The sequence below is a fragment of the Muscardinus avellanarius genome (assembly GCF_963383645.1).
Source record: "Muscardinus avellanarius genome assembly, chromosome: 4".
Classification (NCBI taxonomy): Eukaryota; Metazoa; Chordata; class Mammalia; order Rodentia; family Gliridae; genus Muscardinus; species Muscardinus avellanarius.
The window spans coordinates 3,608,403-3,631,217 of NC_137789.1; the positions used below are offsets into that span (position 1 = coordinate 3,608,403).

Below are 22,815 nucleotides of genomic sequence, written 5' to 3' on the forward strand. Positions count from 1 at the left end.
GCAAACCCGACACCGCAAGGTCTATGCATGTCCACACCCCAAAACACAGGTGTGGAGGGCTGGCCAGTAGGACGCATTTGAAAATCAACGGGTAGGCTAAGCCCTAGTCCCAGCTCCATGCTGAGAGCGTGAAGCAGAAAGACCCCGTGAGCATCCTGGAGACATGGCCGGGTCCTCGGGCAGGCTGGTCATGGCCGGGGGAGGCAAAGCCAGGGCTTCTGGGTGGCTGGCAGAATCAGCGTCTCACCTCGTGCGGCAGTTTCCAGGCTATTTGCCGCTTAAGAATTCATTAAGCTGGACCTTTATTTCACACAGTTTCATCCATCACTGTGACTCTTCTCCATGAAGTGTTTTTAAGAGAACAAAGTTGGAGCTATCTTGATCAGGACGCCTGTGCCTCGCAGACGGCTCTTGTCTGATCAGATTGAAAGTTATTTTTACCCGAGAAGTTTTTCATCGGGGCGATATCCTGGAGATCCAGCCAGGCGTCTGCGTGTCCCTCCTTGTCTGTCTGAGGGGCGGGTTTGTGTCCAGCCAGCCTTAGAGGGATCGATGCGCTAGCCTTTTGACTTTTTATTGGGACTGATGTTTGGGATGAAAACAGCCGTCCGCGTTCACTCTCTCCAGACAGCGGGAGGGAAGCAGTGCCGGCTTTTGTGTCCTTTTCCAATTAATTAATTATTTAATTTGATCTTCCTTTTTCTCTGTACTTTTTGGCTCTCGGTTTCATAAGAGAAATGTCAGCTCTCCCCGTAGACAGTTTCTGTTAGGCCTGATAATTAAATGTGGCATTTCAATTTCAATATGGGCAGGAGTGATCCTTAAGCCTCACAGAACTGGGCAGACTGCGGCTGTCATCTTGTTTAATCAGTTTGAATTACAGATCAGGAAGCCGAGTTCCGATCGTCTGAGGTAGCTAGCTCCAGCACCCTGCGCACAGTAGCCGGGGTGGGGGGGGCATCTTATTATCCTTCCCCAATCCTTTATTTTTCCTTCTCTTAGGGAACAAACAGAATAGTTTTTCAGGGCCTCTTTATGGGGTATAGAGATAGAGTTCTGGGGTGTCTTCTGTAGTCCTGCAGGCAGGCGCAGAGCTTGCTTTTCTTAATGGGACTGTGACGTAGGCCCTGGGGGGCATCTTCCCACCCTCAGCAGGGGAGGGTGGGGTCAGCGGGCCCTTTGTGTTAGTGATCGGCTGCTGCTGTTGCTCCTGCATCTTGAGAAGGGGCAGGGGGTTTTGGGGCAAAGTACCTGTGTCATCTCACTGATCTGTATCAGCGGGCTCTCTCGTCCTTAAATGCTAATTCGTGCATCCATCCCGAGAGACATGAACGAGCCGGTGTGGCCAGTTTTATCTGTGGCCAGGGTGCCATGCGTGAACGAGCCTGTGTGCTGAGTTTTCCTGTGGGCGCCATTCTTCTCGAGCCGCCTTCCTATTCTTGCCACCTTCCCTGCAGATAACCCTTTGCACAGAGAGACGGAAGCCATTAGGCGAAGCGTCCTCTCCCTCCTCCCTGGCTGGAACGCGTGTGGGCTGTCTGCTGGTCCTGCATCTTTCCCTTGCACAGCCCCGCGTGCTCTCCTTCAGCGTAGCATGGACACTACTCATCCTCCGTTCCAGCCATCCCCAGAGCCTGCGCCAGCCTGGCCTGCTCCGGTCCATCTCCCCTTACGTCTTAGATTTTGCTCAGAACGAGGCCCTGTGTGATCTGGTTCCCTCCCCCTCCGCCCTATACTCTTTCCCGTTTGGGCCAGTGCGCGCCACACTCCAGCCCTTCGGACATGCTGCTGCAGTGTCCAGTGCTGCTCCACAGGGCCCCGGGCCTTGGAATGTCCAACTGGCCTTTGTGGCCGAGCCTGACTTTAGTCACCTCTTTTCTTGCAGTACTGGTGGTTGAACCAGGGGGCGCTCTACCACTGACCTACATCCCCAGCCCTTTCTCTTTTATTTTTAAATTTTGAGACAAAGTCTTGCTAAGTTGCCTGAACTGACCTCAAACTTGAGCTCCTCCTGCCTTTGCCTCTTGGGTGGCTGACCTTGCAGGATGCTCCACCAGGCTGTCACCTCGTCTTTTAAGCCCTTGCAGGTCCTGTTCCAAGGGCTCCCTGCCAGCAAAGGAGGGGGAGGCCTGAAGTCCCAGAGGCCCTGGGGGCGTATTGGATAGTCCCTGGAGAGCAGGGGAAGGGTTTGATGGGGACAGTTTGGGCTGGATTGAAAGGGTCCTCTGATGTTTACCTGGGCGTGGCAGGGGCAGCTGCAGGAGGTGGCGTGAGGCCTGCATCCCCCACCGGGAGGTGTCCCGGGCAGCAGTGCCATCTGGGGCAGTCCAGCCGGTGGCCACGTTGCCACCTCCCCGGGGCAGGGTCACAGCGAGACATGCTGGGTTGGCAGCACTGAATTCAGTGGCAGCCAGGGCCAGCAGTCTGGCGAGCTCCTACTGGAGCCTCTTCCGTTCCCCCAGGACAACGCCTCTTCCCGCCCACTGCCTCCTTCTTGTCAGGCTTAGAAAGGAGCCCGCTGTGGGGGTTGAATCAGGTCCGCTCTCGTCCAGAGTCGCAGGCCGCTGTAAAGAACCATATTCACATTTGGCGATTCATTACATACTGTTCACTCGCCGTTTAACAAGAACAGAAGCCTCCCTTTGCCGCTGCGACCAGGAATCGGTTTTGTGAGAGGGCGGTCTCTCTTGCGAATGTGCCCTGCGCGCTGTGATGACCCAGCCTGCCCCCCAGTCCTGGCCTCGGAAACGGGGACAGTTGTTCAGCGTCTCTGACCTAGTCGGCTGCTCCCCCTGAAAAGAAATCCTGGTTTTTGGAATCCTCGGACTTATTTCTTAAAGACCAGTGACTCATCCTGCATTACCCACAAGTCAAAGACAAATGCCGCCGCACATCCTTGCCATTAGATTCCTCTCTTTTTCTTCGCAGTTTCTAGATGCCTGAGTTTTTCACAAACATATGTGTTTTTTAAGAAGGCGGCCAGGGAGTTTAACTGAAACTTGGCTATTTTCCCCCCCCTGGGGCTAGAGAATGAAGAGACAGGGGAAAAAAAAATGGTCATGGCGTACGTATTGCTTCCCGGCAGGCTCTGCAGCTGCCTCACCCTGTGGCCACAGACAAGAACGCGCCTGGCCCCTCTGGCCTGGCCCCGTGCACCCCTGTCAGCCCTGGACCCCATGCCTGTCTGCCACTTGCTCCTTCGCCCTGGGCCCGCACACCCCAGGGCGGGCCCCGGGCCCGCACACCCCAGGGCGGGCCCCGGGCCTTGTCTCCTCACCCCAGCACCTGCGTCAGGGCGGCCACCTGCGTCCTGCCTTCCCTTGCTCCTTTGCAGCTCTTGGCTTATTTCCTCTTTGCTCTTACATGTTGGCGTTCGTGAGGACTGCCTCTGAGGTCCTCTTCTACATCATTCCTGAACTTTGTCTCCAAAGGCTTTCTCACGTGCCTCTGGCTTCAGAGAGCAGCCACCCTGCCCCTGTGAGCCCCCGCAGGGCCTGGGAGAGGGAGAGTGTGGCTGGGGCCTGGCCCACGGCCGCCTGGTCCCATCGGGCTGAGGCCTGGTCCACGGCCTCCCCATCCCATCGGCCCTCGCGCTGCTTCAGCCTTGCTGCTCCGAGTTGGGCTTTGCTTCCACGCAGAGCCAAGGAGGTTGCCACCCCTCCCCAGCCAGCTCCAAGGAGCTTCCCAGGAACCTCCGTGCCCACCTGGTGGGCCCTTGCAGAAAGCTATGTGGGTGGAAGGGTGCCTGCCTGCAGCCCAGTGCCCCTGAGCTCTGCCAGCCCTGTCAGGCCCTGAGTGATCGCTGGAGACCGGGAGCTGGGCCACTCTCTTGGCCTCCGTCCCCTGTAGGCGCAGCTCTATTATTTAGTTTTGGGGCCCTCTGAGTGGCCAGGGGAAGCGAGTCCCAGCCTGTCTGGCTCTTCTCATTGTAAGGGCAAGAGCCATGCGAGGGCCCACTTTCTCCATCTTCAGCTGGAGTTAAAAGATGTTTACATCTTACATTTTAATTCAGACTTGCCGTTATTTTCCAACTGTATTGGCCGATTGCCGGATTATATGCTGCTTTTGTTTTGTGTTCGGTGGGTTATCTGCTTTTGTTCCGGAGGAAAAAGGCCGATGATGCACTGGACGGCCTGCCCATCGTTATATTTAGCCTGTGCCACCTACCAGCCGTCTGACTCACAAACAGCAATTTCTCAGCACGGCGGCTAGCCGAGGGAAAGGTCAGCCCGCGCCTGCTTCCCTGGGGCCCCTCAGGAGAGCATCTCTGAGCGCCAGCCTTTCGTAGGTGCAGACAGCTTCACGACACCCCTAGGCTGAATACTTGCCCCAGACATCTGTTCAGTAACCTGTGAAGAGCACTTATCCCTTGGTTACTGTCCACCCTGCAGGTGGGAAGTTTGACTTGGTTTTTTTTTAACTTAAATTTGGGCTAGAGAATAACTTCCTGAACCTCCAGGATAGCACAGAAATTCAGGTGTTTGTCATTCACCTGCAGCAGTACAGCAGGGAGCCTGAGCTGGAGTGCCCTGGCCCCGGGCCTCGCTGATGTCGGTGTCACCCTTGCAGCCACCTGGGGGGACTTGCCTCAAGACGCACAGGGAGCCGTGCAGGAGAGGATTCAGGATTTTTTGGGGCAGAGGGGAAAGGGATGATGTGTAGGGTCCCTGCAGGTTGGCGCACCGTTAGCTTATGATGCAGGTCGCTCCAGGCCTTGTTGACTGTATTTCCTAAGTCTTCCCGCCCCTCTCTCCCCATCTCCGTCACTGCTCTGATTCAGGCCCTTATCATTTCTCGTCTTTATCATTTTTGTCATCTTTGATTGGTCTCCCAGCTGCTAATTTTGCCGCTTTCCCACTGTCTTCCACATGTAATCATATTCTACAGTGAGATCTGATTATATCCCTCTTTGTACAACTTGCCGTGGCTTTCCACTGCCCTCAGGGCATGGTGTCTGATGCGGCTCACGTGTGCCCATTTGGCCTCCCTGCCCACCTTCCTTCTGATTTAGTTTATATTCCAGAAGTCGAATCACTTGTGTTTCCTCCGTTTGCCATGCCCTCCTTTTTACAGCCCGTGTGTGTGGACCGGGGTTTCCAACCTTCCTGCATACTGGGGTCACTTGGCATCTTTAAGATGTTGGCCTGGCTCTCAGCGGAGACATTGTGATTTAACTGGCACTAGGGTTCTTGAAGGCATCCCAAATGATTCTCATGTACGGTGCAGTTTGGGAACCAGTAATACAATTTTTCTTATGCTTGCCCTTGAAAGACTTACTCGTTCTCTGAATTCCAGGCCAGTTGTTCTAAAGTCTATGCTTCTCTGGTCAGATCCAGTGGCTCTTTAATCCCTGTTTCCTGTGATGGTAAGCTTCAGAATTTTGCAGGGCAAATCTCCTGGCTAGATGGTTAGTAGTCTGTTAGAATACTGATTGGAACTGCATCAAATTGATAGATCAATTTTGTGGAAAAGTGAAATTTTTATAATACCAAATCTTCCTATCCATGGATATTGTATGTTCATTCATTTCTTTCAATAACAGTTTTTAATTTCCTTTATAAAGGTCTTGTAGTATTTTACCAAATTTATTTTTAGAAACCTTATTTTGTTGTATTGCAAGTGGTTTTTTGTTTTTGTTTTTGTTTGTGTTTGGTGGTACTGGGGTTCCTGGAAACCCTTCTACCTCCAGGCTACACTCCCAGACCTATTATACACACACACACACACACACACACACACACACACAAAATTTGGAAACAGAGTCTCTTAAGCCAGCAAGGCTGGCGTCGAACCAGAGCGATCCTCCTGTCTCCACCTCCCAAGTGTGGGGATTACAAGCGTGCGCCACCACGCCCGGCTGCAAGTGATATTTAAAGTCTTTTTAAATAGAAGTCTAACTTACATACAGTTGTTGTGATAACAAATGTCGTTTTTATCTTGGTAATTTTTTATTTTTGTGTTCATATTGTATAGCCACCACCCAGATCACAATGCGGATAATTCTAGCAGCCCTGTGGTTCCTGAGTCCTGTGCCAGTCACTTAGCTCTCTACCAAGACAACTTCCACAAAGATAACTGGAATTATGACATCTGTCAGCAGAGATTAGTTTTGCTTGTTACAGTGCACACAAATACATAAATATAGGATACATTCCTTGGTGCCTTTTTAATCCTTTTTCTTTGGCTTAACCACACAAATGTATTCTTTTATATTCCTGGGGATTGGGAATCCCAAATCAGTGCACTTGTTTCCCCCACTTTAATCTTATATCTGAGGTCTGTGCATAGTGGTGCAGGTTGCATTTGTTCTTTTTATTGCTAGATAGTATTCTATTGTGTAGAAAAGTTAAAACTTATTCCACTTCTGATGACATTGGGTTGCTTTCGGGATTTGGCTGTTCTGAGTACTGATGCTGTAAAGGTTCTTGCACCAGTGTTTGGGAGGCTTAAACACACACTTCTGTTTGCTTTAGCAGATACGTAGCCAAACAAAGGTTCACACTGACTCTTTTCCCCTGGTGCTGGGGATTGAACCCAGGGCCATGCTACACACATGTTCTACCACGGAGCGTCAGCCCTGCCCACTCAGAGTGGTTACCTAGATTTCCATATGCCCTAGGAACATGGGTGAGCTGCCTTGGCTCCAGTCCCCATTACTCCTTGGGATTATCAGCCCTTTAAGTTATAGCTCTCTGGGCCATGTGCAGTGGTATCTCACTGTGGTTTAATTTGCTTTTCCCAGGTAACTAATGGGGTGCTGTATCCCTTTCACAGGCCTATTTATTATTTGGATATATACTTTTGGGAGGTGTCTGCTAAAATATTTTTTCTTGTTTTTAATTAGGCTTTGGTTTCTAGTTGATTTATAGGAATATTTATCATATTCTGGATATTAGCCTGTTGTTGGTTATGAATATTGCAAATAGCTTCTTCTAGTCTGTGGCTAGGCTTTTTACTCTCTTAATATTGTCTTAATTTTATTATCTTTTTATTTGGTTAGTGCTAATTATTGTTTAGGAAAGTTTTACTTACACGTAGGTCTTGGAAATATATTTTCTTCTAGAAACTGTTTCGGTCTTTGAGGCCTGTTGGCAAGGTGTATATTGGTTATATATCGGATGCTGCTGAGGTACATCTTGGCTGCTCACAGGGATTTGTTGGCGAGGGAGTGGCCGTCAGAGGAGATTGGAGTTGTGTTATACAGTTGCACGCCAAGCAATGATTCGTACTCTATTCTGGCCAGGTCATAGCACTTACCAAGCTTCCTTCCTTTCTCCGGGTTTTTAGGAAACAGCACGCGATTCTCCTCTCTGTTCTTTCCTCCCCCTAATGTCTCTGCTAAGCGCCTGCTTTGCTCCATGCCCCCTCTTGGGACCGCCCCGAGGAGCCTCTGGGCCCTGGGGTGGCCTGTCCTGTGCTGGCCAGAAGGCGGCCACTGCTCGCTGTGGCCGTGACGCTTGAGATGTGGGTGTGCATCTAAAGCACCGGTTATTAATTTTATTTGACTTTAATTACTTTAAATTAAAATCTATTTCTCCAGTGCCCCCGTATTAGACAGCACGTCTAGTGGGAGAGGCAAGCAATTCCATCAATAAATGAAAAATCATTACTTTGCTAAATGCCAGCTCTGGAGAGCAAACAAGGCTGTGAGCATATCAGGAGGGCTTGACCTAATTTAAAGGGCAGGATGGGGTGAGATTGATGGAAAAGGCGGGACTTGGGGATTGAGAGAGGGTGGGGTGGGAAAAATTGTTTTTTTTTTCCCCCATTTTTTGTGCATGTGTTAAAACTTGTGGCAGAAAAGAGCCAAGAAAGTTCCTTTGGGGGGAGGAGAGAGACAGAGACAGAGACAGCAGAGACAGACGGAGACGGAGGCCGTCTTAAAGTCGATTCTCAAGAGGTTTAGGCTATAAGTATGAAAACTAATTTGTGGCCCAGAAAGGCTTGGTGTGACATTCGGGCGAACCCATTCTTTCAATAAGTTTTAAATTGATGCTCCGCCTTGCAGCTGTCGGCTCTGCGCCGTGGCTGACTGTGAGGAAGAACCCACGGTTTCCCCTGACTTCCAGGGATGTGCGGTGCTCCAGGGCAGATGGGCAGAAAGTGCAAGCGTTCAGCTAGCCCTTGGACTCTCGTTTCTAACAGAGGACCGGCTTGGCGGGGCACCCGATGGATACCACACTCCCCTTCATTGCCCTACGAAGAAGGCGCAAGGCTTTAATCTCCAACTGAGGTTTTGGGTCTTGTTTCCCTGATTTTTATCCTAAAATAACATCTGCTGATAGAGCCACTTCTGCCGCTTCCTTGGAGAATTGCTGCTCATTTCTTTGTATTTCCCTTCCAGCAGGAGTGGGGACCACATGTAAACAAGCCACACGCTATAAAAGCTGGAGTGAACAAAGATGGGGACAGGTCGGCACTGTAGGGCGCTCTGCTGTTGATTGTGCTGGTTTTGGGGGCTCCCCAAGGTCGGCGGGGCGTCGGTGGAGCCAGGCTTTGACTCCATAGCTAGTGCTGGTTCAAGCACATTGCTTCTGAACGCATGTGGGATTCGAGCCCGACCTGACGTGCTCTGTGACGGCGCTGCACCTGCCGCCCCGTGAGCCAGGACGGCCGGGCTGGGGACACGTGATGCTCCAGAGCACTGTGGGTGTTGGAGGGGGAGAGCAAGGGTGAACACGATCAGGTGACCTCGGCGGGATCCCAGTTTCCCCGGTTAGTCCATCCTTCCTCCAGTTGGCCCATGACCTTGGTCAAGAAGTTCGCACACTTGTAATCCCAGGCTGAGACAGTAGGACCGCAGGTTCCCAGCCAGCTTCAGCTACTTAGTGAGGCCCCCTGCAACTTAGTGAGACCTTGTTTTAAAAGTAGGGCTGGGCTGGGGATAGCTCGGAGGAAGAACACCCCTGGGTTCAGTCCCCAGTATCACATAAAAAAAAAAAAAAGAAAAGAAAAGAAAGAAAAGTTATTCCCCATCAGCTGGCCAGTTCTAGTGCTTAAGGAACTCTCTGCTCTTCAATACTACCCATTCCGACTTCTTGTTCCACAAAGAGGTGATTAAGTAGTAGTTTTATAAAATAGTCCTTGGATTGGAAGCCTAGAAATGACCGGCTTTTCTCCCTTTGCTGGGAAGATGTGTACTTACCGGTTCACAGCACCGCCCACCCATTTCCTTTTCAGGAGGCCGTTTTCAATGGTGGGGGGTGGCGTGGGGTGGCGTGGGGTGGGGTGGTGTGCCCCACAGTGACATGTCACACCGCTGCAGCCATCGCTGTCTATGTTGATCATGGCCCGGGATGCCCACGTGCCAGGCGGCACCCCTGACCACACGGTAATGAGGACATGACGTGCGATCATGCCTCCACCAGCCAAATACTGGGTTTGCTGTGTGCTAGGTGTTGCGACCAGCTGTTCAGATACAGACTTAAATGTGGGGTTCTTTCCCTGGCACACGTGGTCTAGTAAAAATGCTAGCTCAGGGCCCTGTTGTAAGTGTCCAGATCTGCCTGAGCGGCCCATGTTGGGGAGGAGGACCTGAGACCACCGCCAGTGGCTGGGAAGCCCCCATTTCCTTGAGGATTTCTGCAGAATGGGAAGCTGCTCGTTTGTTCCGAGGTGTACTTGGGGCTACGCCTGTGTCTCGCACGACCCCCTTCTCTTTGGCTGAGTCCTCGCTGGGCTCTCACTGCGTCAGTTCCATCCACATCTTTTTTGTCTTAATCATCTTTAGAGGGGGAAGAGGTCGCAAGCAATGCTGTTCTTGCTCTTGTCACAGGACTATTGAGTGGTCTAAAAGTGCTGGGTAGGTGGTCTCCCGTCTGGCTCATCACTCGGGTGGTGTCGCCATCCGGCAGAAGTAGTCATCACCACCAGCAGGCTCCAAGTGCCATCTTAATTGGAAATTGGCTCTTGGAGACATCTTTCCCTGGGTCTATTTTGGGAAGGACATGCTGCAGAATGATTTTCTCTTTTCCCCTTGGAAGGGGACAGGCTGGACTCCTTGGGAGATTACCGTGAGGACATGGACACATGTGTGCCTGGCCACGTGCAGTCTTACCTTGTGTTCTTTTTTTAGCTGGCACACTAGGAGATCCACTCTCAGATTTTAGGGCTATACTTAACGCGCTCTCTGTGCCCATGAGATGTTGCCTTGCACGCAGTAGAGGCCAGGGGGATGTTGGCTGCATGGAAGCGAGCTTGATTGGCCAAGCACAGTGTTTCGATGTATATACATGCTATTTTCTGTGTTACTATTTCTTTCTACAGGTCTCAACCTCTTTCTGAAACTATTTGCTGTGTCCCTGAAGTGTTTCAGTAAAAAGTTCTTAGTGAGGATGTTGATTCAGTTTGCATTCTCACTGCTGTGACCCCAAATACCTGACAACCACAACTTAGAGGGAGAAAAATCCGTCTGCTCACAGTTCTGCAGGGTTCAGTCCGTGTTGGCTGGATCATGTCTGTGGAGCTCAGGGCATGGTGGCAGGAAGTAGAGAGAGTGAGGAGATGGCCAGGGAAAAATATAAGCCCCCAGGGCATACCCCAGCACCTTCCTCCTCCATCTACACCCCATCCGCCTGGGTTACCATCCAGCAGATCCATTAGTCCGTCAAGGAATTCGTCCACTGGTGAAGTCAGAACTCTTACGATATAGTTATTTCACTTCTGAACACTTTTGAATTGTCAGTACGCGATCTTGTTCAGGGGACATTCTGCTTCCAAACCATGACTGCTGTGTTGTCTGAAAATGTCTTGTCTTCATCGTTAGCGTATAGTCCTGCCGAGTACACGGGTCTAGTTCAGCAGTTCTGTTTCCTTGAGTACCTTGAAGACGAGTTCACGTCATCAATGGCTTCCATGGCTCTTGCAAAGAGCTTTGCGTCTGACTGTTTGTCATTTGGGTACTTAGCTTTTCCTGATTACCCCCCCCCCCCACCCAATTTGTTTGTATCCTAAGAAACTTGTACTGCCCTTTTACTTAAAAAAGGAAAGTCTTTGTGGAGGTTGAATTCACATCCCATAAATTCGGCAGCTTTTCATGTATTCAGAGAGATGTGAAATCATGACCACAGTTCATTTTGAGGCACACGGGGCACCCGAGCTATCGTGTGTTCAGGTGGTAGTCACTAGGCCTCCACACACACTGGTCCAGGTGACACATCCGCTCCCATCTCTGCCTGCACCCATCTCAGGGAGAGCAGAGTCAGGGGAGGCTGCCCATGGCTGCTGGGACGTTTTCATCTGAAGGTCACTGTTTCTGTAGAATTTTTTTTCCCCTAAGCATATTCAAAAATTTTTGAATGAACGAGCATGCTGCTTTCTCTATGGAAATTAAGGAAGAGTATCGGCTAATTTTCTAAGCCAACTGTTTCTACTGCTTTGGTTTTCTTGAGGATATTTTATGATAACCAGATGGGCCTTTTTGGCATCCATGGATTTTATGAATACACGAGAAAGCATCTCTTGAAATCTGTTCTACCTGGAGAGTACCCTCTGACAAACTCCCACTGAGAGACTATTGCTTCCTTTGGCATTGTGAATATGTTTTATTCTAGGTACCTTTTATCCTGGCTTATTTTAGGTGCCTGTCATAAAAGGGAAAAATGTATATTCAGCTTTACTCACTGGTATCTTTTTTGGAAGTGTGCAAAAAGAGGCACATTGTCTGGGTAGGCCCCATCCCTGGAGAGAGAGGCTAAGCTGTCATGAGGGTCCTTATGACAGGTGCCGTGGGATGCGTGGTGCACAATTTTGACCCCATTACACACTGTGGGGCAGTGGGCCGAGGCGGTCTTGTACTCGGTGCTTGGTGCTGGCACCGAAATGTTACGTAGCCCCGTTACAATGGGTTGAGACTAATCTGATGGTACTGAATTCTAATTTTGGCTGCACTTCCGATGGATTGTGTAATATTGACTAAGTGACTTACCTTTTCGGAACTTTAGCTTACACATCTATAGAACCGCTAAGATAATGCCTCCTTTGTGGGGTGAGGAGTGAATTCAGTGGAATGAATGAAGGGCCCAGGGCCCAGCCAAGGACATTGTATACCACCATCATGTCAACCAAGGACATTGTATACCACCATCTTGTCAACCTCAGTTTTCTGGAGACAGAACCAATAGGATAAATGGCTATGGATACTTCAAATGAATATACAATATCCATGGATATATTTATACATTTATATATGTACATATACACACAATGTACATGCAGGTATGTGTATATGTATATTGTATTATATATTTATATCTTTGCATATTTACATATGCAAATACATGAGAGAGGCTTATGAGAGGAATTGGCTCTGAGAGCTCCAGGACAGCATCCTGCAGTGCTCAGAGACAGGGACCCGCAGGTGTAATTCTCCGTCTAAAGCCAGGCCTTGAGAGCCCAGGGGCCGCTGGCCTAGGTTCTGGAGTGCAAAGGCGGGAGAACCAGGCGTCCTGCTCAAGGGCTGGAGAAGAAGAGTGATTCAGCTCCAGGAGGAGGGAGCATGCAAATTGCCTTTTTTTTTTGCCTTCTTTTTTCTATCCAGGCCCCTGGCTGATTGGATAGTGCCTGCCCATATTGAGGGCAGAGCTTCCCCACTCAGCCCACCTGCACCCAGTCTCCTCTGGAAGCACCCTCACAGACACACTGGGAGCACACCCGGGGCAGGTGTCACCAGGCCTCTGGCTGTGCAGACTGTGGCCCTCCTGGGCCCCCTCCCAGCGCAGCCTCCTATGCCCTGCTGCCTTTCCTCCCCAGCACACAGTCCTGTCTCTTTCTCCAGGTGTCAGCATGGTTGTGCTATAGCTGAGTTCAAGAGAAAGGTATTATTTTACCAGACAAAATTACATCTCTGAAGTGCCTGCATAAGTGTGTGTGTGTGTGTGTGTGTGTGTGTGTGTTACTAGGGTTTGAATGCAGGGGCATTTGACCTCTGAGCTATACCCCCCAGACCTATTTACTTTTTAAATTTTTGAAACATGGTCTTGCTAAGTTGCTGAGGCTCGCCTTGAACCTGCAATCCTCCTGTCTCTGCCTCCCAAGTACCGGGATTATAGGTGTGTGAAATCACATCTAGCTTACAGAGATGCTGTATAAATTCTTTTTATTGGCCGGGCGTGGTGGCGCACGCTTGTAATCCCCGCGCTTGGGAGGCTGAGACAGGAGGATCGCGCAGGTTCGAAGCCAGCCGCGCGCGCTGGCTTAGGAGACCCTGTTTCCAAATAGAAATGTAAAAATAGGTCTGGGAGTGTAGCCCGGAAGTAGAAGGGCTTCCAAGAACCCCAGTACCACCAAAAAAAAAAAAATTCTTTTTATTGGTGCATTGTAGTCATCCATCGTAATGGAGTACAAGATGGTAGACGCATACAAGCACACATCGCCCAATCAGCCCTTACCAATTCCCACCAGCCCCTCCCCACTTGTCATGATGGACTTAGTGATTGGCTTTGACGTGTTTGTGAATGTACATCATGAACATTAGGGAATGTCCCTCCTCCCCCATCCCCTCAGTTAGGCCTTTTCTGCTCATCTGTGGTTTCTCCCTCTTCATCTAGAGTTCCTTCTATGACCCATTTCTCCCTAGCTTTTGCATATTAGGGAGAGCATCCGGTTTCTTATTTTTTTGTGACTGACTAATCTCACTTAGCATAATGTTTTTCAGTTCCATCTATTTTTCTGTAAATGACATTATGTTATTTTTCTTTATGGCTGAGTAATCCATTGTGTACATATCCCATAGTTTTGTGATCCATTCATCTGTTGATGGACATCTTGGTTGGTTCCATGGTTTGGCAATGGTGAATTGTACAGCTATGAACATAGATACACATGCATTAGTTTGGTAGTTTGGTTTACTTTCTTTTGGTTAGTAGACAGAATTGGTATTACTGGATCATATGGTAAGTTCATTCTCATTTTTCTGAGGATTCTCCATACTGTTTTCCAAAGTGGTTGCACTAATTTGCAATCCCACCAACAGTGTCTTAGAGTTCCCACTTCCCCACATCCTCGCCAGCATCTGTTGTTGTTTGTGTTTTGAATGTTTGCCATTCTAGTTGGAGTTAGGTGAAATCTCAGTGTAGTTTTTTTACATTTCTCTGATTGCTAATGATATCGAACATTTTTTCATGCATGTATTGGCCATTTGAACTTCTTTTGTGAAGTGTCTGTTTAGTTCACTTGCAAATTTTTTGGTTGAGTTATTTTCTTAGTGCTGTTTCTCGATTTCTCTGTATATTCTAGACGTTAGTCCTCTGTCGGAGGCGTAGGCGACAAAACTCTTCTCCATTCTGCTGGCTCTTGGTTGAGGGTCTTGATACTTTCTGTTGCGGACAGAAGCTCTTCAGTTTCATGCAGTTCCATGTATTGTTCTGCCTTTTAGTTTCTTGTGCCTTTGGGGTCTTGTTGAGAAAGTTCTTTTTACCTGTGCCAGAGATGCTTTTAATTGAAAAACTGAGCACTGTAAATGGCGGCTGTGAAATCCCCTTTGAAAGCTCACTTTCATTCACGATGATCTACCAGCCTCACTTCATTCATACATATATACAGTCTAGCCCAGTAAGTCCATTAAACTGGGGTTCGTCTGCCAGGCTGCCTTCATCTGTTCGTAGTATTTTTGGTCCAGTCTTCCTATTAATCGCCAGGCTGATCTGTTCTCTCTGTTGTACGTGTAATAGCTTGTTGGGGCTGGAAAAAAAAAGTGGCCAAGAGATTGAACATAATTTTCTTCCCTCCACCCCACCCTAGCTGGAGAGGTTTCCTCCACAGGCCTCCCCAGGGCCCAGCGAGCCATTTCCTGCTCATGGGACCCCTTCCTGGCTGACCTCTTGCCACCTCTGGTTACTCTGTCCCCCCTACAGCTCTGCTCCTCGATGGGCTGAGGGCTCATCTGTCAAGTGCTGGCTCTTGCCCCCACCTGTGATGAGAACATTCTGTCCCATTTATAATTTATATGCTACTTGTGTTTTCTACCTTCAGCTGGATTAGAGAACAGAACTCTTTAGTCTATGTAGAAGCCACAGGCCAGGCGTGGTGGTGCACGCTTGTAATCCCCACGCTTGTCATCCCCGTGCTTGGGAGGTGGAGACAGGAGGATCCTGCAGGTTCGAAGCCAGCCGCGCAAGCTTAAGAGATCCTGTTTCCAAATAAAAAAATATAAAAATAGGTCTCAGAGTGTAGCCCAGAGGTAGAAGGGTTTCCAGGAACCCCAATACCACCAAAAAAAAAAAAAACCCCAAAACAAAAAACAAAACTAACCAACCAAACAAACAAAAAAAGAAGCCATAGAATAGCTTTTAAAGTATCTTTCCAGGCTTGAAGACCATTGATTTTTAAGGTGTCTTTGAGATTGAGAGGTCTATATCCCCAAAGGAGGCCATTTTTCATGTAAATTTAACTTTTTTTCTAAACAAAGTGCCCATATTCTAGATCCATCCAATCCCACTGCAGATTTATAACACTCCAAAGCATTCTTATACTTTTTTTTCAAACCCTGTGAGTTGGTTCCCTATGCTTGGCTTCTGCCTACATATACGGCAGTGAGATCAGGGCCTGAATCTCAGGATATCAGAAGGCGCTGGAACTCAGAGGAAGGTGGACTTGCTTTTAATTAGCGCAACTAGGGGAGGCATCACGGAGGAGTGAGGACATGAGCTGACACCAAGATTTGGGAGTATCGGGGTATGCAAAGGTGGCCATCACAAAAGTAGAAAAGTAGGATCAAAATCAGGGGTGACCGGGAATGTATTTTGGTAGAAGAATCATCTGTGTCCAGTTGTAGGGACCGGTGTGTTCACAGCTGGTCTCTGACACCCATGAGAGCTGCGTTGCCTCTGGTCTGCCCTTCACCAAGCGTGTTGTCCTTGGGGATCCCAGCAGGAACGTGTGGGGCACCATTGCCGCCATTCATGTCGCTTGAGCGCCAGTTTACGTTTTATACCTCGTTCCATGAATACGTCCAAAGCTCTGCTCAGTCTTGCAGGTGGTTGGCCAACGATCTCGGGCTTTGCAGGCATGGATGGGGACGTTTCCTGCCAGGCTCTTGTCTTGGCATTTCTCCCTTTTCTTTAAGTCTTAGCCCCATAGTTTGTCACTGTCTTGTTAGCTCTCCAGTGCTTGAACAGATTTCAAAATCACATCGTCTATTTTCCTAGTTAGTCTCTACAGCAGGGTGGCCTGAATCTTCCAGACTGTTGTTACCAGGAGCAGGATTTCCTGAAGCTTGGGCTGCTTGTCAGTCATCAAACGGGCCACGCACTGTTGCTTGCACCTGATATTTATTTACTTATTTATTCATTCTTTATTCTTGGTACTGGGAATCGAATGCAGGGGAATTATACCTCTAGCTACACTCCAGTACCTCTGTTGATTTTTCTTCTGAGACAGGGTCTTGCTCATCTGCTGAGGCTGGCTTCAAACCTTCGACCTGCTTTCCTGTCTTCCCAGTACTGGGATGACAGGCGCTGCTGTGGCGTCCGGCTAGCACCCGGCGTTTGAATGAGGGCAGCTGCCTTTTCTTTGAAAGAGCAGAAGCAAGCGTACTCTCCCATGATTCGGCCATCTGCACATGGTCTTCCGTAGGCGTCCCTGACGGCTTGAAACGGATGTTTGTGATTTTTTATGGAAGTGTAACGTTTGATTCCTGTGTGCTGTTTTGAGTATAAGGGGGCAATGAACCTTTCAAGTAGACTGCTTCTTAACACTCACTCAGGATAATATAGCATTACAAGATTTAAAGTCTCTGAACAGAGGATTATTTAATTCTTCTTTACTTCAGTTGAATATTGTTGGACATCCTGCAAATTGAATTACTTACAGGAACATACCTTAACAAATGATATCTGAGAAAAGTTCTTCTTTTATTTTTTTATAATCATGATTATACCTTTTTCAAAGATATTTTAGACATAGGCCTTGGGTCTAAGTAGGAATTTGGAAATACCTATTTTTTATTTTTTTATTTGGTACCGGGGTTCCTGGAAACCCTTCTACACTCCTAGACCGATTTTATATTTTTATTTGGAAACAGGGTCTCTTAAGCCAGCGAGGCTGTCTCCGAACCAGCGCGATCTGCCTGTCTCTGCCTCCCAAGCGCGGGGATTACAAGCGTGCACCACCACGCCCAGTGGAAATACCTATTTTGTATTGGCTAACACTAAAAAATCTTTATCTTTTCCAAAGAAACTTTACTTTCCTAATAAGAAGTTACTTAGATGGGGTTTAAAAGAAAGATATATAGGCATTTACATTTTCTTTCTGAACAGTGGTGTTATAGTCCAAGGCTATGGGTTTGGAATCAAAGGTACCAAGTGTGAATTTTGGATCTGTCTCCCACTCACCCACCCATTTGTTATCCTTACCATCCATTCGTCCGTCCATCCATCCATCCATCCATCCATCCATCCATCATCTTTCCACCCACCCACCCACATGCCCATCCATCCATCTACCAATTCATTCATCCATCCACCCACTTGTTCACCCACCCATCCACCCATCTATCCATGCAGACGTACTAAATGTCCATTTATGGTACTGCGCCACGGGTCAGTTGTGGCCAATACGACCTGAGGCAGGGTATTCGCTGCTCTTTGAGATGGAGGCAAGCTGATGCATGGGTCGTCACCTTACGGGCCTCCCTTTCTGCTGCTTGCTCTTTCCTCTCTGCTGTTCCGCACGGCTGAAGTCGTCAGCACCTGGCCCGGGTCGCCTCTTTGTCCGTCCCCTGGGCCTTGCTTGCACAGAAGCTTAGCACGCTCTGCAGACTCTTGGGGGCACTTCTGAGTGCCCGCTGGTTTCTAGTAGGGAACTCCAGCTACCAAAACGTACCATATTAGGAGTCAGTGTCTTCATGCTCTGGCAAAACAATGGAACGGTCATCAAATAACCCACACATCCAGCTGGGTCCTCTCCTCGGTCGGCTATTGGGAGTCAGAGGGTGACTGAGCGCCAGACCTCACTGTGGCCTTGAAGACCTGCGCAGACCTTGGCGTGTCCTCCGGAGTAGAGTGGCCATCGCGGGAGGGTTGTGGCGGGATCTACCTTTCAGTGGAGATAGGGGTCAGAGTGTGAGGGAGACAGGGAGAGCGGCCAGGAGGAAAGTGGCTGGTCCACGACAGCCTGAGTTGAGCGTGAGTTGAACGTGTGGCGAGACAGAGGCCTCAGAGACGAGCCCTGGGTGGACGGGTCAATCAGTGGGTCGTGTTAACAAAGGAAGCAGATCAGAGGCAGAAGCGCTCCTCCTCCAAGGGCTGCACCGGGGCTGGTGGCAGACAGGAGTGGCCCCTTGAAACTGGGCAGAGAGGCATTGAGACTGGGGTCTAGCAGCGAGATGCACAGAGGCATGGAGGGCGGGGAGCGTCCCTCAGCCCGGGGAGCAGCCTTCCAGGGCCTGGAGCAGCCTTCCAGCCCGGGGAGCGTTCCTCAGCCCGGGGAGCAGCCTTCCAGCCCGGGGAACAGCTGGTGCTTCGGCCCAGCAGGCCAGGGCGGCGTGGCAGGCCGTCCAGGGCAGGTGGTAGGCAGCTGGTTTGGTGGAGCGGTCTAATTTCCATGCTGTAGGTATGGTAGGTGGGAGAATACGTTCTGGAAGACTCTCAGGCATTGTATTTTATCCAAGACAGAAGGATAAGAACAGACAGCAGTGCTCTTAACTGTTAATATTTTTGAAAGACAAACCCTTAAATTAAAAAATATTTGAAGCCGGGTGTGGTGGCACACGCTTGTAATCCCAGCATTTGGGAGGCTGAGACAGGAGGATTATGGTTCGCGGACAGCCTCAGCTATTTAGTGAGGCCCTCTGCAACTCAGTGAGACCCTGTTTCTTTCTTTTTTAAAATTTTTTTGGTGGTATTGGAGATGGAAGCCCTTCTACCTTTGGGCTACACTCCCAGACCTATTTTATATTTTATTTGGAAACAGGGTCTCTTAAGCCAGCGAGGCTGGCTTTGAACCTGCATGATCCTCCTGTCTCCGCCTCCCAAGTGCAGGGATTACAAGCGTGCGCCACCACGCCCGGTGAGACCCTGTTTCAAAATAAAGACTAAAAAAGGTCTGGGAGAATAGCTTGGAGGTAGAAGGCCCCTGGGTTCCATCCCCAGTGCCACAAAAATAAATAAATAAAATTAAAGAATAAAAAAATAGGGCTAGGGGTATGGCTCAGAGGTAGAATGCCCCTTGGTTCCATTCCCAGTACTGCAAAAATAAAGAAAGAAAAGAAAACAGTATATATATTTGCGCTCGTGTCTCACTCATGGCTCTTGCTCTACTTTCTCAGACGGAATCAGTGTGAGCGGCTTCCCCATGTCCAGTCCCTTCCGGCAGGTGGTGCGGCCCCGCGTGGAGAGCAGACCCGCGCACGCCCCCGAGGGCAGCAAGGCCGGGGACCCCCGGCCCCTCAAGGTGAGTCACCACCCACTGAGGCCCCGCTGCCGGGCCTCTTCTGGTTCCTGCCTAGCCCTCCCAAGGTGGCCTGGACACTACTTTTTCTGAAGGGGAGGAAGTGCGTAGTTCACGGTGGTCTGTCGGGTTTGCTGTCCTGTGGAATGTTCTGGAAAGTCGTCACTCAAGTGCCTTGTGTGCCAGTGCTGTGAAGTTCTGTTTCTTGGTGACAGAGGGACGTGGCGCGTGGAATTGAGGGTGGAGATTAGCTGATCCTGCCTGCTTTGCAGTCACTTGAAGACGTGTTTATTGTGTAGTCCCCCTCAGTTTGCCTCTCCCCCACGCCTGTTTCCCTGTGCCCTTTGGCAGTGCCTTCTGGCCGCTGGTTTATGAGCACACAGTACCCAGTGGCCGTCGACTAGAGCCAGAGGCCTGGGACTCGCAGGCCTGCAAGAGCAGGGCCGCTGGCTGCAGGGGAGGCTGAAGTTCACCGAGTCCCAGAGCCCGAATGGGCCTTGTGCACTGGGCACCAGCTGCAGGGGTTGGAGCGGGAATGGGGCCCAGCCTTTGGGGGAGCTGTTTACAGTTTTCATGCCAGTGTGTTGGGGGGTGTCGTGGGTGGGGCCGTTGGAGGAGCTTGCCCAAGAGAAGCCTGATCTGGGCAGGAGGAGCTGGGCTGACGGGGTGGCCTGGTTATAGAGCTGGGCACGGGTGTGGGAGGGCCTGGCAGAGCTGGTGTTCCAGGGCTGGGTGCAGGAGGGCCTGCATGGACAGCCGGAATGAATACAAGTGCTGCTGTGCCTGGGTGCCCCTGTGGAGGCCTCTGCTCAAGGCCTCGTGGGTCCCTGGTGCTGGCCAAGGTCCTGGGGCACAGGGAGAAGATTCCCAGCAGGAGGAACAGAGACACAGCACAAACAGCGCAGAGGGAGCTAGGCCCTGGGCGGCCGCTGGGGTGGCTTTGTGGCTGCAGGGATGGGAAGATTTGGACCCGCCCTGGCTGAAATGTCCGTCCCCCTCGTTCTTACTAAGAGGAAGCGAATTTTCATGAATGGTGCCGTTCAATTTGTTGGACGCCTGGGCCCGATTTGGAGAGTCTTATTTGTTTTTTTGGTGGTGCTAGGGATTGAACCCGGGGCATTCTACCTCTGATCTACACCCCCAACCCTGTTTTATTTTGAAAAGAGGTCTTGCTAAGTCACGGTGGGCCTTGCTAAGCGGCTGAGGCTGGTCTCGAACCTGGGATTCTCCTGTTTCAGCCTCCCGAGTCCTGGGATTACAGGCCTGCGCCACCACGCCCAGCTCCTTGAAGAGTGCTCAGCGGTGGTCCTCGCTGAGGTTGTCCGGCCTTGTCTTTGTTTTCTGGGCAGAAGTGTGGCCAGCCTCTCCGAGCTGTGCTGGACACGCCCCCTCCACCCACGTGTTTCCCGGTTATTCTCTCAGAGCTAAGGGTGTCATGGAAGACGTGTCTTTGGCGAGATGCACTGTCGAGCTGCGATGTCCCTGTCTCTCTGTGTTGGCAGAGTGAGCAGGCTGTCTGCGGCTCTGCCCCTCAGCCTTGCTCGCGCTGCTGGTGTGAGGGCAGGGCGACTGCGTGCAGCCACGGCGCCTGGGACACCGAGGCCGCCTGGGTGCAGCTGCTCGCGTGGTGGCCAGCGTCCTTCCCCTGCCGCCTCCCTATCCGGGGCAGCGTCGTCTGGCATAGGCACGTGGGCACCGGGGGCCGGCGTCTGTGCTTGCGTGCCGACGGCTCCGGGGCGGCGTGGGATGCCTCTCTGGGTCCCGGGTGCCGACTCTCCGTGGCCAGGAGCCCGCCTGGCGCCTTGGACACTCCACGCTCGAGCCCTCTCCCACCTCTGCACTGAGCAGCCGTCCCTCCCAGCCAGCTGCCCTCGGAGTTTCCTTTGTTATCCATCCTCAGATGATCCTTTATTGAAGTATTTTCCTTTGTACTTTACCTTGCCGGGCACTCTACTGCACCACGGATGGGGTCATCCACGAGGTCATGAGGGCGGCGGCCATCAGCATTGCAGCCCACCGGTGGGGCAGTCCCCTGGCCTCTTTGACGGTTCCAGAAAGTTTTCTGGCTAAAGATAGGCATCGCGCCTGTCAGGCAGGTTTGACAATCTCATTGAGAGTGGTGTTTCTGTTACAGTTTAAATGGTGCGGAGGGCTCTTTCTCAACTAAAGTTTGTTGAACAGAAAAATTAATAGGCGGCTTGGTGCAGCTTTAACAAGTCTTTTTTTTTTTTTTTTTTTTTTTGTAAAATCAGTAGGAAATAGAGAAGAAAAGGAAAAAGCAGCAGAGACCGAAAATGGAACTCTGGCCCCCTCTCCATCCCAGCCTTTAATAGATTTTGTATTGGTGTCTTACCAGCGTCACCAAGGCAGTGGGCTAGTAACTTATTCCTTAGCCAGGTGGCGCCTTTGTCTCCGGACGGTGACTCACTAAGTGCGGGGTCAAGGATCCACCCGGCCCTCGCCTCTGTTGTACTGGGCCGTATCGGTTGCTCATCAACTAGGGTGCTTTGAAGCAGCACGTGGAGCTTACCTTTCCTACACCCGGGCCGGGTCACAGGGGAGAGCAGGTAAACTGAGGCACTGATGGCCTCTACATAGTTTTAGGGCCAAAGGCTCTAATTGTCTGTAAGGCTTTTATTATAGCTTAATCATTAGAACGAAGGGCAGAGAGCGAGAGAGGAACTCTGGATTGTAACAGCTCCGCCCCTCCCCTGCGCAGCACCCCGGCTCTGACTACCGTTTACACTTTGGAAATTAATATGGGAGCAGTTTTCCGGTAGCGGCACCCGGCCGCGTCGAATGCTTCCCTGCGTCTCTCTGTCCCTGGGCGGCTCCTTGAGGCTTTGGTGACGAGGCAGAGGCAGGAGGTACCACTTCAACCTGGGCTCGTGGTTCTGCGCGGTCAGCTTCACGCTGCCCCTCAGCCCTGCCGCTCACCGGTCACCGCCTTTTTGGGAGACAGACCCCGGGGGCCAGTCCTGGGGGCCAGGGCAGTCGTGGTGCCCACCTGGTCACCGGCGCACCTCTGGTTCGGGACTCGGGCGGCATGGTGGAGGTGGCTGTGTTGGATGAACCCGGATTCGGCTGCATGAAGAAAGTTGCTCCGTGATCTCCTCCGAGCCCTTGGAGTTTTCCGCCTAGGCCTTCTCGCCTTTCCCAGCCCCTTCCTGGTAGCGGCACCTCAAGGCCAGAGACCGCGTCTTAACGTGGCCCGCGCCTCCTGCTCTGTGCCGCTCGCTCGGGTGCGGGACCACACAGGGCAGCTCTGCGCCGCCGGCTCTGAGCGCAGCTGGGTGATGCGAGTGTGGGGTCTGGTCCTTCTCACAGCAGCGCTGCGCCTTCACCATGCAGGGTCGGTCCCTTTCTGGCCTGCCCTCCACCGACTTGTTTTTAAAATTAAATCATAACATACTTTGGCCGGGCGTGGTG

General features: G+C 50.8%; 1 protein-coding gene across 5 annotated transcripts in view; it reads left to right on the forward strand.

The window, feature by feature from the left end:
• The window catches only part of TRAPPC9 (trafficking protein particle complex subunit 9), a gene marked incomplete at both ends in the record, with an annotated part of 503,715 nt that overhangs the window by 139,370 nt on the left and 341,530 nt on the right, over positions 1-22,815 (forward strand). For all 5 annotated transcript variants that reach the window (XM_080695229.1, XM_080695231.1, XM_080695232.1 and 2 more), the window contains one exon: positions 19,265-19,389. In XM_080695229.1, the coding sequence (XP_080551355.1) occupies positions 19,265-19,389 (125 nt within the window). The remainder of the gene's footprint in view (positions 1-19,264; positions 19,390-22,815) is intronic.